Here is a 16,033-nt window from a genome sequence, read left to right as displayed (position 1 = left end):
GCCACCAGGTAACACTTCCCAGGCACTGGGGCTTTTCTCCCAGGACCCCACCCTGGCCAGTGTCAGCACCGCCCGGGGACCCCAGCTCACCCTCAGGCCATAGTAGTGCAGGTGGACCCAGGGCTCCTCAGCATGCTTCTTCTGCAGAAACTCGTAGGACTGCACGCGGCGCTGGCGGGCCTGCTCCGACTCAGGCCGGGAGAAACGTACCTGGTTGGGGAGCGGGGAGGGGTGGGTCCACAACCTCAGGTCTGGGGCGTTTCCAGGCTGCTGCCCCAGCACCCACCAGGAGGCCAGAGAACCTCACATCTGGGGCATTTCCCACCGCCACCCAATTCAGGCTGGGCAGAGGGTAGATTATCCCTCCAGGTAGCCCAGCAAGGAGGCTCTAAGGCATGGACTCTGTTTCTTTATGTTTCACCCCAGAGCCCGTGTTCTCTGCAGACCTTCCCACCCCTTGCTGCTTCCAGGAAGCTGAGCTACAAAGCTGGCCCTGCTGCCTCCCAGGCTGCACTCTCTCTCAGGGCCAGAGCTCACCGTGATCTGCTTCACATCTTCTTCTGCCTCGTCCTGTGAAGAGTCTCCCGCTGCAAAAGAAAAAGCCTTGCTTGCAGCCTCTGTTGGAGGCTCTACACCCCACCCACCAGGCAGGTCTCAAGCAGCGAAGCCCGTGAATTCTCCTTCTGGACCGACGTAGCTGCCTAAGTCAGTGGTTTTCAATTAGGGGCAACTTTGCCCCCCAGGAGACATTTTTGGTTGTCGTAATTGTGGGGGTGGGTGCTACTGGCATCCAGTGGCTAGCAGCCAGGGATGCTGCTGAGGATCCTATAATCCATCCCTTTAATACTTCTTGCCATGACCAACCTATCCTGCTAACATATACAGACAGACAGACAGACAGCAGGGCTGGGGGTCCAGGGCTCACCCTCGTTGGCTGCCTCCCTCTCACGGTGCTTGGCATCTGCCTTATCCAGGTAGGAGAAGCTGGGCCGCAGCTGCAGGATGCCATGTAAAGGTGTCAGGTGGAGCTCACCTGGCAGAGGAAGAAGGGCTTGGACCTGACTCTAGGAGCTGAGGCTGACCCACACAGCTTGGCTCAAGGGAGCTACCAAGGGCCCCAGACTCCCCTAAAGGCCTCGGCTCACTGCCAAACCACCTCCCACCTCTGCTCTAGCCCCCAGTCCTAGAGCCTTGGGACCACCAGACCGATGGCCATTCCCAACCCGATCTGGCTGTGCCGGACACAGGAAGTACACAAACCAGATGAAGACATGAACGCAGACTCTTCCACCCAATGTCACTTCCTTAAGGCTTGCCTGCAAAGCCTCCTCCTCCAGCATTCAAGGGCCTCCCAACCCCGGTCCCCAGTGCCCTCCCACACTCGCTTGTTCCAGCCACACTGGGCCACTCATCCACACCAAACACGCCCTGCTCTTTCCCCCGCCAGGCCTCTGCCAGACCACCCTCAGCGCCTCCCTAACCCCACACACACCCAGACCTCTCCTCCTCATCCTCCCACCTCTTCCTGTCAAAATCCCACCCGTCCTGTTAAGAAGTTGGCTAGTGCAAACGGGGCTGGAGAGGAGGCCTGGCGGAGCCCGGTGGAGGAGTGTCTACGCCGTCTCTGGCAAAGATCGTGACTTTCTCTTGTGAATCAGACCTGTGCACTGGGAGGCAGTGCAAAGGTAATCAATTTCAATCAAGCCAATGCAGCCTTGAAAGAAAAGAAATCAGACAGACACTAAGGCTCTGTGGAAGCTCTCTGGGACTCCAGAGGGAGCAGAATGCTTGAGACCAGAAGTAAGTAAGTGACTAGGCCTGGCTGCAAGGAATGTGGCTTTAAAGAACTATATCCTTGAGACTGGGGTTCAAAATAGAAGAGTATAGTTATTTGACATTACTTTTATTCTATCACAGTTTATTTCCTAAGTGCTCAAATTTCTTTTATTGCTTTATAAACTCTAAATACTTATAGAAACCTTGTACTTTTTAATAGCTTTACTGAGATATAATTCACATACCATGTAATTTACCCATTTCAAGCATACAATTCAATGTATTTTAACATATTCACAAACTAGTAAACCAGCACCACAATCAACTTTAGAACATTTTCATCACCCCAGAAAGAAACCCTGTACCCAACAGCAGCAGTCACTCCCCATTCTACTCTCCTCCCAGCCTCTGAAACCAATAATCTACTTTCTGCCTCTATGGGCTCGCCTATTCTGGACATTTCATATGGATGGACTCATGTGACATGTGGTCCTTTGCGCCTGGCTTCTTTCATTTAGCCTAATGTTTTCAAGGCTCACCCATGTTGGAGTGCCTATCAGTACTTCTTTCCTTATTATGGCTAAATAATATTCTAACGTATGGCTATACCATATTTTGTTATCCGTGTATCAGCGGACGGAATTTGGATCATTTCCACTTTTCACTACCATGAATAATGCTGCTATGAACACCTACATACAAGTTTTTGTGTGGAGATGTGTTTTCATTTCTCTTGCGTAGATGCTTTCTAGGAATGGAATTACTGGGTCCTAAGTACCTTGTACTTAAGACAAAATTCTACCCCATCCAAAAGGTTATGCTGTGTGTGTCTGTGTCCCAGGAGGACAATGACCTTTGACCTCCACCCCATCGGGTATGGTAGTGTCAAGCTACAAGTCCCTTGAGGTGCCAAATTCCATTCCCCTGACAATCTGTCATTTCTACAACCTGTCTGGCCTCTGTGGGTATCTAGCATTCGGGGTGTCCTCTTCCTGTCCCAGCCCCCATTCTGCTTCCCTCCCACCCACTCAGCCCTCACAAGCCATGGCAGTCAGGGATGTCTAGCGCGGGTACCTTGCCTGTAGAGCGCGGCAGCATAACGGGACGTGTTACTGGTGGTCTGGGAAGAGCAGAACGTCTGCTTGTCCATCAGCTTCCTACAAGCACAGGGAGGACAGACGTCAAGGGGAAGGAAGCTCCAGGCCTGGGCCTGTAGGCGGAGCCCCCTCCACCCCAGACACCTAAAATCCAACTGCCAGAGACCAAGGCCACAGGACAGGCCACAGGTGCCGCAGGAGGGGAGCTGGGGATGAGGAAACCTCATGTGCAGCCCAAGAAACAAGCAGTGGGTGGGAGCTCCCTCTCCCGTCGAGGGGCCAGCTTGCCTCTCAGCCCAGGAAGAACTTGGTCAGAGGAGCCATCTCGGGAGGGAAGACGTTTCCCACGGGGACGAGTCTGCGCCAGGCCCAGCCATGCAAAGATGGGACGCTGGTGGGAAGCTTAGCTGTAGAGCACAAGGCCTAGGTGTCTCTGAGGGCTCTGGAAGGCTCGTATTTGAAAAACGTGAAGCTCGGAGGCCTTGGGGAACTCACGAGGAGTATGTGCTGGTCTCGTCAGCGCAGGCCCCGTCCACGTTCAGCGCGATCTGCTCCCCTTTGCTGCGGCAATAGTTGGGATTCAGCGTGTCGATGGCCATCTCAAGCTCCACCTGGAGGCACCAAACACCCCCAGCAGCTATGAGGACCCCAAGGCACAGCCCTCAGGGGATCCCCTCAAACCCACCATGCCTACCTCCCTAACCCCAGTCCCTGCCCAGAAGCAGGACTGACACCATCCCTCTCCGAGGGCCCCTAGGCTTCAGTCCACACAAAAGCCACAAAGCCAAATTCCAATAGAAGAGCCAGAGTGCTTTCTTTGGGAGGGGGTTCGTGTAGTTTTGCTTGCCCGCACCCACAATTCCACTCCCCAAAATCTAAATTAGGTGCCAACATTTAAAAATCAAGGGCTTTTCTCTTTTATCCTTATTTCCAACTTCTTTTGAAAAGTCAGCAGAATTGGCAATACTGGTACAGTGGCAACAGGGCCTGGAGCTGCAGGTGCCCGAGGAAAGGCACGTCTCCTGTTCCGTCACCCTAGCCCTGAGAGGCACTAGATTCCCCGTATCGTGCCCTCTTCGCATTGGCCCTGCCCTGTCCTGTGAACGTGGGTCCACCCACCCCATGTTCTAGTTCATCTCAAGCCTCACTCCTCCCTGGCCTCTCTGGAGCTGCCCACCCCTCTTCTTTCTGGAAGTTTTTCCTCCTGCAGCTTTCAAGGCCCTGCAAGCTGCTGGTTTTCTTCCTAACTCTCCAATCACTCCTCTACGCTTCCACCCCCAAAAGGCCTGTCTCCTGGATTCTTTCAGCTCCCACCCTACCACCCCTCCCCTCCCTCCACCTCCACCCAAGAGGGCAGCCCCACCTTCTGCTGCTTGGGCTTGATCCTGGCTGAGAGGTGTGGAATGTCATCATAGGTCATCGAGACTGGACGCACAGGGTACTGGGGAAGGGAAGGGAGCCGTCAGTCCACCCTGCCCAGACCCAGTGAGAGCTGAGCTTCAGAGGCGCTGGCCAAGAATCAATAGCCACCCTCCACGCCCACCCCAGACCAGAGGCCCTCGCTGGTCTCTGCCTGCATCCCTGCATCCCATTCTCACTGGCTCCACCTGGTTTCCTTCCAAAGAGCAATTTTCCAATGTCCAAGGGACATGCCTAAGCATCAGACAGGCCCCAGCATGCATAGCCCCATGGGCCCTAGGAAGTCAAGCGCACCGCCATGGGAGTCAAGAGGAAGGGTCCGAAGTCTAACTGCTAGTTCACAGGCCATCCAGGTGGAGAAGGACAAGGGAAATGAGACCACAGGAAGCCAAGAGGGAAAACAAAACTGGCGAACACTGCACTGCTAAAGCCTGACGATGGATCTGTGGACAAAGGATATCACCTGCCACAAAGGATGTTGTGGCCTTCAAACCCTCTGCCTTGCAGCCACTCCCCCTACAGTGCATCCTAAGGGGACTCAGGATGGAGAAAACTAGGAGACTGGCCCTAGATAGTTAAGGTGCATAACAAAGGAATGATTTCAATTAGCCCAGACTCTTGCCACTTCCCATACATAGAAAAGTGCGAAATTCATTAACTCGGGAGAGTCTGGTTTTCTTAAACAAACAGTAATCTGATGTTCTGACTCCCCGGGGTTTTGTTGTTGTTTTGCAAAAACTCCTATAAGTCCTGACTCCTCTCTTACCTCTTCAGAATAGTTCCTCAGAGCTACCTGAGAGGCTATCTCCCGGACTTAAGTCCTCAGTACGACCGCCGAATAAAACATAATTCTCAACTGTTAGGTTGTGCTTTTTTTTTTTTTCAGTCGACAGATCTATGGGAATCACTAGCCCATTCTCTCTCCTTTTGCTGATGTGTGGACTTTTCCATAATAAAAAGTTGATGACAGAGAAGGGAGCTGGTCTGCCAGTGACCTGCTCAGAGAGCTCTCTCTGGGCCCCAGTGTCATCAGGTGTGAAGTTATGTCACATCTGAGCATACTACTCTGAAATCGCTTCTTTTCTCTGAACAAAGAAGGATGTAGAGACATCCTTCCCCACAGACGCACTCTTCCTTTCTTTCTCCCGTGCTTTACATATGCCACTGGGTGGATGGATGAGTCATGGCTTGGACTCACTTGCAAAAGGCCGTGACCATCGCTATGAATGAACCTGGTGGAGGTGTGGCAGTGCATAAAGTAATCCTCCTTTGGAGGCCATTTGAGATCAGCTGCATTCCAGCCCAAGGAAATGGCTGTTTCCTAAAAGCTCACTTAAATAGCAATACAATGACTCCTCCCTGCTTCCTGGGCTGAAGCTTGGGGCAGGAACTTGGAACTTAGGTCCAGGAACAGCCTGGAGCACAGCTGGTCTGGGCTGAGCCCTGAGCTGGGACAGGCTAGCCCACGACAGCCCGGGAGGCCCCTGGTCTGCCAAGGTCCAGGCAGCTCTGTGATCTCCTGATCGCCGGGAAGGGTGGTGGGGAAGGGTGCCAGTTCTAGAATCAGACGGTCCTAACTCTGCCACTTGCTCCCTGTGTACTCAGGCAAGCTCCTCGCCTCCCAGACCATTCGAAGCAGGGAATGAGGCAGGTGGAGCTGACACCCGGCACTGGGCCTGGCACACTATGAACACACATGGGTCACTGTCACCACCATCCGTTCCATCCCTCTGCAGTCAGTCAAGGAAGCAGACGCAGACAACAGCCCCCAGTGCCACGGCCTGTAAAGGCAGATGCCAGGGGCCCAACACCGGGCCTCTTCCCAGCACATGCTTGGAGGGTGCTGCCACCCTGTTCCAGGCCCCTTGTGCAAGTTACTAGCCTCCCTGGGCCTCTTTTTCTTATATGCAACGTGGGGACAAAAATACTTAACAACCTTACTGCTAGGAATGTAAAGTGGTTCAAAACAGTCTTTCATTTCCTCAAAATATTAAACATAGTTTCTATAGGACCCAGCAATTCCACTCCCAGGTATATACTCAAGAGCAATGAAAAACTCTCCACACAAACACCTGGACGGGAATGTTCATAGCAGCATTATGCATAATAGCCAAAACATGGCAACAACCCAAATACCCATCAACTGATGCATGGAGAAATAAAATGTGGCATATAGGTCCATACAGTGAAGTATATTCATCCATAAAAAGAAATGAGGTACTGATACATGCTATAACATGGAAAAGCCTTGGAAACACCACGTTAAACAAAAGAGCCAGACACAAAAGGCCACATATTACATGACTCCATTTATATGAAATGTCCAGAACAGGCAAATCCATGGCCAGAAAACAGGTTAACGGTTGCCTAGGACTGCAGGGAGTGAGGGCAGAGCAGCAGCAGACACTTCCTAAAATAGACTGGGCCGCTGGCTGCACAACCCTGTGGACAGACTAAAATCCACCGCATTTACACTTAAACAGGGAAGCTGCATGGGTGTGAATTAGACCTCAGTAAAGCTGTTATAAAATTACAATAGTAACCACCACAGGGATGTTGTGGGAGGAGATGAGTTAACGTATGTAAAATGCTTTGAATGGTGCCTGCAGACAGTCTAGGGTTAACACCTGTGAGCGACTATGATTAAACTACCGGCCCAGCTAAGAGGGGAGGGGGCAGGAATAACAACTGGGGGGACTCACAGCTAGCAGGACAGAGGCGCACCAATGCTGACTGGAGCTGCCCCAGAAAGCTGCTCCCTGAGTCTCGGTTACAGCGGTGGTGATCATTCTTGGCGCCAACTCTGCACCAGGCAGGTGGTGTTCTAAGCACTTTAATATGGACTCACCTGATCCCCGTGGGGACCCTATCAGGCAGATACTATTACTATCACCACTTTGCAAATCAAGAAACTGAAGCACAGAGAGATTTTTTTTTAAAGGAACTTGCCCAAGGACTCACAGCCAAGCCTCAAGGCCGGGAGACTGTCCCCAGGGCCCAAGCTTTATCCACTACACTGTTCTGCCTCTTAGGGTGGCCTTGGTTTTCCCATCTTCAAAATGAGAGATTACTATTGACCTGCCCATAAAAGCAAAGAAACTGTCTTACAAAACACCCTCTGTTGCCAAGAATTCTAAGCAACGTGGAGGTTTCAAATTGTTCCTGGCCTACCACTTACTGTGTCTCCACCATCCACCAACACTTGCTTTTTTTCCCCCCTTTACCTTTATGTCCTATAATTACCTGAAACAGATAGAGCTTCTCTGCCAGACTTTTGGCCAAGTACACGTCGATCTGGGAACAAGGGAAGAAGACTGAATCAGGAGACAGAACCCAATTCCCAACCTGCCCCGGGCACAGCATGCTCCTCAAATTTCAGGAATAATAATGGCTCTGAGGCCATTTGGGGAAGACGAAATAGCTCGGCTGATGCTAAAAATAAAGGGAACCAAATCTCCAACCTGGATATGTCCAGAGCCCCCTGCCCAGGTCCACCATAACCCAATGAAAACATATTCCGAGGCTGCCCAGATCAGGATGCATCCCAGAGGGCCCGATTAAACGCTTTTCTGACGAGGATGGGGCAGGGGAGGACTTCCTCCCTGTGCCCTCCATCACCTGTCCTGGATCGGCCTGTCTTCAGGTGGTGTGACCTGGCTCTTTCTTCTCAACCCTCACCGCCCCTGCCCCACCTTGCAGTTTACCTTCCTGCTTCCTAGCTCTTCCTATGAACCATGTTCTCTCCCACCTCCAGGCCTTAAGGATGAACGGAGGCTCATCAGGCACAGGGCAGGCATACGTGACGGAAACAGCATGTGCAAAGGCCCAGAGCCTCTAGGATATGTCTTGGTCTGGGCTGACTCTGGAACCACCGTCTGCATCTTGAGACCCCTTCCTTGTCAGTCTTGCCTCACAGATCCTAAGCTTCCCAAGGGCAGAACACTGCCTGGCTCCCTGCTGTCACAGCCCCCAGCACATCATGGATTCAGTGAACAACTGCTGAATGACCCAATCTGCATAAGAGCGTGAAGAAGAGGAGCTGTCAAACCCATTCACTCATTCAACAAATAGTCACCGAGTATCTGTTAATTGCCAGGCACTGGACTCGGCTTTGCAGACACAGCGGTGAACAGGACAAAATCCCTGCCCTCATGAGGCTTACGCTTTAATGGAAGGAAACTTATGTGTAGGGGCTGAGAGGTGTTGTGGCCAAACGCAAGGTATGGCCAAGGTAAGGGGCTAGGGAGGGTGTGCAGGAGAACGTCACGTGAGACAGGAGGGTCAGGGAATCCTCTCTGACAAGGTGATGCTGGGTCAGACACCTGAAAGAAGTGAGGGGTCGGCCAGGCAGGTATGAGGAAGAGAGGATGCCAACAGGTCCCAGGCTGGCCTGAGGATGGATGGAAGGGACCCCGTCCCGGCAGAGGGTGGGGAACAGCAGTTACCTCTTGTATGACTGGGTCATCCTCTTCATTGGCCATACTAGGGGGGAGCCAGCCGCGTGGTCCTTGGACTCTATCTGCAAGGAGAGCAAGAGGCCTGGACCGTGAGTCATTCAACCAACACACCTAAGTACCCACTCTGCAAGCAGCCCTGCTCTGGGAGGGAGGAGCCTGAAGCAAACAGAAACTGATCTTATTTCTACATCTATCGTAGAGTCAAAAATAGACAGCCCATTATACACCCCATCAGCCAAAAAAACAAAAAAAAAGCAGGCAGAAACCACCAAGCAATGGGTGTAAACAGGTGGACCCAAGTCACCACATGTCAGCTACACCTATGGGAAGGAATAAATGACCAGTTTTAGGAGTTTTCTGACCACTCACAAAGAATTCACCACCAGGCAGGAGGATGGAGGCTGGCCGGTCCACAGCCATGATGAAAACACCCGAGAAGTAATCGGGGGCCACGGGGAATCTTTAGAGCCTGATGCACAGCGGAAGGGCAGACCGTCCCAAGACTTGGATTCCAGGGTGACTCCAGCTCTGATATTTGATTTTCAAGCTGACTTTAAACCCAACCCCGAGTGAGATGACCTCCTTTCTGTGGTTTTTCTCTGTGTGTGTGCGCACATGTATAAAAATGACCCTCTTCACATACATACTCTTCTCTTAATTGTCCCCATTTTATAACGAGGAGACTGGAACTCAAGAGACGCTTTTATGTGTTTTACCCAAAGCCACACAGGAAGCACGGGGACCCACTGGACCTCAATGCCAGGCCATCCAACTTCAGGTCGCAGTTACAGGTAGCGGAGTTCAGAGGAAGGAAGGGCCTTCCTGCTGGGGGAAGGGGCATTTGGGCTGGGCCTTGAAGGACAGAAGGATTTGGACAAGCCAGGATAGCAGAGGGGAAGAGGGACTCCAGGCAACAGGAAGCACTTCAAGTACCTGAAGGAGGGAAGGCGGCAGGTCGCCATGGTGGAGGGTGAGTACACTGTCCCTCAGTATCAGTGGGTAAGGGGGGATTGGTTCCAGGACCCTCAAGGATACAAAAATCTGTGGATGTTCAAGTCCCTTACATAAGATGGCACAGTATTTGCATATAACCTAAGCACATCGTATACTTAATTTTTTTCAAAAAGAAAAAATTTTTTTATTGGAGTATAATTGCTTTACAATGTTGAGTTAGTTTCTGCTGTACAATGAGGTGAATCAGCTATATGTATACCTATATCCCCTCTCCACTGGACCTCCCTCCCACCCCACACCCCCCAACCCACCCATCTCGGTCATCACAGAGCACCGAGCTGAGCTTCTTGTGCTTTATTTATAGCATGTTCCCACTAGTTATCTATTTTATGCATGGTAGTGTACATATGTCAATCCTGATCTCCCAATTTGTCCCACCCTCCCCTTCCCCCTCCACACGTCCGTTCTCTACCTCTACGTCTCTATTCCTGCTCTGCAAATAGGTTCATCCGTACCATTTTTCTAGATTCCACGTATATGCGTTAATATACAATATTTGTTTTTCTCTTTCTGGCTTACTTCACTCTGTATGACAGACTCTAGGTCCATCCGCGTCTCTACAAATGACCCAATTTCGTTCCTTTTTTTTTTTTTTTTTTTAATTGGGGTATAGTTGTTTTACAATGTTGTGTTAGTTTCTACTGTACAGCGAAGTGGAGCTCCCTGTGCTATACAGCAAGTTCTCATTAGTTATCTATTTTATACATATTACCGTATATATGTTAGTCCCAATCTCCCAATTCATCCCACTCCCCCTTACCCCCTTGGTGTCCATATGTTTGTTCTCTACGTCTGTGTCTCTATTTCTGCCCTGCAAACCGGTTCATCTGTACCATTTTCTAGATTCCACAGATGTGCATTAATACACAATATTTGTTTTTCTCTTTCTGACTTATTTCACTCTGTATGACAGTCTCTAGGTCCATCCACATCTCTATAAATGACCCAATTCCGTTCCTTTTTATGGCTGGGTAATATTCCATTGTATATATGTACCACATCTTCTGTATCCATTCATCTGTCGCTGGACCTTTAGATTGTTTCCACGTCCTGACTATTGGAAATAGTGCTGCAATGCACATTGGGGTACATGTGTCCTTTGAGTTATGGTTTTCTCAGGGTATATGCCCAGTAGTGGGATTGCTGGGTCATATGGTAGTTCTATTTTTAGTTTTTTAACCAACCTCCATACTGTTCTCCACAGTGGCTGTATCAATTTACATTCCCACCAACAGTGCAAGAGGGTTCCATTTTCTCCACACCCTCTCCAGCATTTATTGTTTGTAGATTTTTTGATGATGGCCATTCCAAAGCAATCTACAGATTCAGTGCAATCCCTATCAAATTACCAATGGCATTTTTCACAGAACTAGAACAAAAAATTTTACAATTTGTATGGAAACACAAAAAGACCCTGAATAGCCAAAGCAATCTTGAGAAAGAAAAACAGAGCTGGAGGAATCAGGCTCCCAGAATTTAAACTATACTACAAAGCTACAGTAATCAAGACAGTATGGTACTGGCACAAAAACAGAAATATAGATCAATGGTACAGGACAGAAAGCCCAGAGATAAACCCACGCACATATGGTCACCTAACTTATGACAAAGGAGGAAAGAACATACAATGGAGAAAAGACAGCCTCTTCAATAAGTGGTGCTGGGAAAACTGGACAGCTACCTGTAAAAGAATGATATTAGAGCACATGGTATATTTTAAATCATCTCTAGGTTAATTATAATACCTAATACAATGTAAATAGTTGCCAGGCGCAGGGCAAATTTAGTTTCTGAGGTTAGCTGAATCCATGAATGTGGAGGGCTGACTGTAATTCAGCTGGGATGACCCTTCATATTCCCAAAGGGAGGGGATGGGTACAGTTAGAAAGGCACCTGGGCACCCTCCAATCTCAGCAGTTCCCAGACCTCCACTTTTAGGTAAGACCAGCTCGATTCTTGTCTTATCTACCTAACATTTGAATGGTTTAATATTTAAAAGAACATAAATATTTTCACCATGGGATTCAATGGCATCTAAGCCCCCTGCCCCGGCCACCAAGCGGAGTCATCTCGCTTATTCCAGATATACATTCCAGACGCTGAGAATGCTCAGGCCAAAACAATGGCATCATCCTCAGTGCTTCTCTTCCTCTCGCCCCACGCCAGCAAATCCTGTCAGCTGTGCCTTCTAAGTATGTCGGGAATCTGCCCACCCCCACTGCCACCTCCATCTCCTGCCCGCCTTAGAGCAGCAGCCTCCTAACTGGTCTCCCTGCTTCCACCTTTGCCTCCTACGGTCTTTGCTCACCCCACAGCCCACCCCACAGCCGGCAATCACATCACTCCTCCGCCCTCAAAGTCTTCCCATCTCACTCAGAAATAAAAGCCAAAGTCTTTTTCATCCCATGTGAGGCCCTAGACAACTCCCTCCCTGACCCTTTTCCTTTCAGACCTCATCTCCCACAGGTCTCCTTCCCTCCCCCATCCCTCACCTCTGGGCTTTTGTAACTGCTCTACCAGCCCCCATAACCTCATGGCTCCCTCCTTCACCTCTTTCAGGTTTTTGCTCAGATTCTACCTCATAGCTAAGACTTTCCCCATCCACCCAATTCAAAAATCACAACACCCCGCGCCGCCAGCTCCTTCCCTGCTCTGGTTTTCTCCATAGCATGTATCACCATGTGACAGTTTATAGCTCTGTATTTATTACCCATCCTCACCCCCACTGCCAATAAGTGGTAAACTACATGAAGGCAGAGAGTTTCCTCTATTTCGTCCCTTGCTGGCCCCCAGTGCCTAGCACACAGCAGGCACTCAATACGTACGTGTTGTCTGAATAAGGAAACCACAGGAATGCCATTTAATAGGGAGCTACCATAGGACTCTGAGCAGAGGAAGAGAGTAGAGGGAAGCAGGCTACCTCAACAGTTCGGGATTAGAAGACTAGAAGAAAGTCATAAACCCCAAACGCCTGTTACCGCCCGGATAGAGGGCAATGCATGGGAGAGCCTGAGACCCCACCTCACCTGCCAAGGATCATAAACGTATGCAAAGTACCTACCTTCCCTCCAGCTGGCTCTGTGGACAACTGAGAGATTGGGGACTTCTGGGTGAACCAGGGAACCGACGTAGGTACTAAAAGGGTACGGCCTGGGAGGATCCCAAGACAGGCTTTCTCAGCTCTTTCTCTATTGGCCTCTCCCCAGTCAAGGAGGAGCTCAGGAAGGATGGTGCTCCTCCCTCCAGATAGAATATATGATTCGGTTAATGCAGGGATTATCACCTCCCTTCATCCTCCCAGGCAACATCATCCAACTCAGAGGCTTTCAAGTTTTTCAGCCTAAGACCCACAGTGAGAAACCCATTTCATATAAATGACCTGGAATATACATACAATTACCTCACTAAAACAAGGTTTCACATAACCATTCATTGTCCCTACTATATCTGATGCAGTGATGATTTTTATCCTCACTCATTAAAATTAAAAATACTGGTTACAAACCCCCTAAGCTGATTTCACATCCCACTAATAAATCTTGATCTGCAATTTGAAAAGTTCTGCTTCAACAAGTCTTTCCTACCTCCAATCCTCCCAGAAACACCCAGAGCTACCCTTGCGGGAAAAACAATCACATCATTCCCCTGCTCAAAACCCTTCAACTGTCACATAGAATAAAATCCAAATTCCTTTCCACGGCCCCAGGGTCCCATACGATCTTGCTGGGCTTACAACAAGCTAAGCCCCAGCCTGTCTCAGGAGCTTTGCACACCACCTATTTTCCCCAGGTCTTTTCAAGGCTGGCTCCTTTGCACTAGTATCACCACCCCCACCCCCTCCAGGAACAGACAGGTTCCCGGACTATCCACCTTAAAGAGCCCCCCACCCATTTCCAGTCACTACCACATCCCCATTTTATTTCCTTCATGGTTCTTATCACAATCTGGAACTACCTCGTCTATATGCTTATGTGTGTCTGTCTTCTGCACTAGAATGTAAGCTCCATGAAAGCCTCTCAGTGCTTCAACCATAAAATGGAGATGATTATATTTACTTCATCAAGTTGATATGGGGATTACTATCTTTTTAAAAAATTGAACAATGCCTGGCATGGAGTAAACACTCAGTATAGTACAAAGAATGATGGAGTGAATGAGTGCATGAAATCAGGCAGTTATAGACCTTTTACCCAGTGAGCCTAACTCAGCCCCATCCAGAGACTAGTGGCCTCATGGTTTGGGCCTTGTGGACACTTGAGGATAGAGGTGTGGCCTATCCTCTCAGGCCACAAGACAAGCTTCCCCAGCAGCAGTGACCACCTTGGCCTCAACAGGGTGTCCTGTGGCCACAAGGGTACTCCATGGTAGTGGCTCCACACCACTGAGCACAGAAGACATCCTCAACAAACGGAAAGGGGACAAGGACACCAGGTGAATGAATCTAAGGAAGGGTCCAGAGCAGAGGAGGTGCCTGAAAACCACAGCTGGGTGCCATCAGTGCTGCACCCAGCAATCTAACCTGTCAGCCAATCAGAAAAGCAGAGGCAACTCCAAATAATCTCCGGTTACTGGAGGGAGGGAGACAAGGTGAGGACAATATACAATGTGAATTAAGAGGAAAGGGCCCCGGGGCAAATAGTCTCAAGGTCTGGATTCTTATTGGCTGTGTGCCCCTCGCACAAGGCATCTCCCTCTTTGGGTCACCCCAGTTTCCACCCCTGTTAAAAGGAGAGATGGCCTAGGGGCAGGAAGAATGAACTCAACTGAGTCAGACCCTCCCTTCTCTAAGGACTTAATACTCAATCTCATTTAATCTGCTCAATAGCCCTATAAATCAAGCTGTACCATCCCCAATTAAGAAAGAAGGAAACTAAAGTTCAGACAGTAAGTAACCTACCCAAGGTCACAGGGCTGGAGAATGGTGGAGTTAGGACACAAACCTGAGTCTAGCTGATGTCAAAGAGCCTTATTCTCATTCTTAACGACTATGCTGAACGCTTTTTTTAAGAGGAGGCAGGATGGCATAGTGGGTAAGAGCCTGGACTCTGGAGCGGAACTATGCAAGTTCAAATCCCAGGTCTGCTGTTTGCTACCCGTGGCCCACCCGGAGCAGTAGTACTGCTCACTATTTTCATCCCTAAAATGGGGATAACAAAAGTACCGACCTCAGAGGAATGTGGTATAAATAACCTATGGGAAGGTTTGTTACTACGTGGCCCAATGTTTTCTTCCAATATAAAAAGGCAGGAAACACAGCCACGAAACTAACTGCAACCTGGGGCTTCTCCCGTCTTACCCTATTGGGCCCTCACCACAAACCTATAAGGTAGGTAATTCTATTATCCCCACTTCACAGATAAAGAAACTGTGGCGACTGCTAAGATCTCCTCTTTCTGCCCCCAAGCCCAACGATTCTAAAGGTAACACAAGAGAACGACCTTTTTTATTTACCGGTTTACGTGCTTACTGACACCTCCTCTGATCAAATGATCAGGGCCCTATCCGCCGCACGTAGCTGGCTCCCAGTTAGCCCTGAATGGTGGCCGGAATAAATGAATGAATAATTCCGGGCCTAGCCGGACGGAAGCTAATCTGGGGCGAGGAGGGGGCCCGGGCACCCTTCCCCTGCCCATCAGGGCGGGCCGCCAGCCCCGAGCCACACTGTCCAATGGGTTTCGCCTCCCTCGCGGGTGGTCAGGCCCCCTTCTCACGCCCACCAAGCAACCACTGCCACGAGCCGCCACGCCGGCAGGACATCGGCTGCCTTCGGACAGGTGCTCCCGTAGGAGGCCCGTCTGAGCCGGGCGGGGCAAGGTGACTGGACCCTGAGTCACCGCCGGCAGCCTCGGCCGCGGCCTCACCGACTGCCGGGCCGAGGCGAGGTCGGAGCCCGCGGCCAGCCCGGGTCTACTGGGCCAGGCTGCCCGTCCTTCCCGCCCGAGTCCCGGGAGGCCGCCGGCCCCTTGGCACCGGGTGGCGCGGGCCTCCGGGCCTACGCGGCAGCCCCGCCCAGGTCCACCTCGAGAGTGCAGCCCGGCTCCAGCCTGGGCGGGCGCTGCCACATCGGCACTCACCTCTCCGACGGGCCCGCGCGCGGGCGGCGGCAACGGCCCAGGTACCCGCGGGCTACACAGGCGGCGGCGGCCCGGCTCTCCTCTCAGGCAGCGGCCATGTTGCTGGTGGAGAAACTCGGCGGACACGTGGGGGGAGCTAGCGGGGAGGGCCCTCGCGCTTCCTTTTACCCACAATGCCCCGCCCAGGCGCGCGCGG

The 16,033-nt window shown here is 50.8% G+C and overlaps 1 protein-coding gene across 5 annotated transcripts in view; it reads right to left on the bottom strand.

Annotated features, from left to right (window-relative positions):
* The window catches only part of POLR3E (RNA polymerase III subunit E), a 32,280-nt gene extending 16,313 nt beyond the window's left edge, over positions 1 to 15,967 (bottom strand). Inside the window, exons 1-9 of one of the 5 annotated variants that reach the window (XR_004345844.1) lie at positions 15,838 to 15,966; positions 8,738 to 8,811; positions 7,536 to 7,586; positions 4,237 to 4,314; positions 3,369 to 3,484; positions 2,851 to 2,933; positions 926 to 1,033; positions 538 to 587; positions 91 to 210 (exon numbers count right to left, since the gene is read on the bottom strand). Coding sequence is in view for 4 of the 5 variants with exons in the window: in XM_032605622.1 (XP_032461513.1) it covers positions 91 to 210; positions 538 to 587; positions 926 to 1,033; positions 2,851 to 2,933; positions 3,369 to 3,484; positions 4,237 to 4,314; positions 7,536 to 7,586; positions 8,738 to 8,773 (642 nt within the window). In the remaining variant the exon portion in view is untranslated. Of the gene's footprint in view, positions 1 to 90; positions 211 to 537; positions 588 to 925; positions 1,034 to 2,850; positions 2,934 to 3,161; positions 3,277 to 3,368; positions 3,485 to 4,236; positions 4,315 to 7,535; positions 7,587 to 8,737; positions 8,812 to 15,837 lie in introns of those variants that run through there. The other 4 variants (XM_032605622.1, XM_032605624.1, XM_032605623.1 and 1 more) reach the window with 4 other exon arrangements.
* Between the last annotated feature and the right edge of the window lie 66 nt (positions 15,968 to 16,033).

This window comes from Phocoena sinus, chromosome 15 (assembly GCF_008692025.1).
Source record: "Phocoena sinus isolate mPhoSin1 chromosome 15, mPhoSin1.pri, whole genome shotgun sequence".
Taxonomy (NCBI): domain Eukaryota; kingdom Metazoa; phylum Chordata; class Mammalia; order Artiodactyla; family Phocoenidae; genus Phocoena; species Phocoena sinus.
This window is presented reverse-complemented; position numbering and strand designations above follow the sequence as displayed.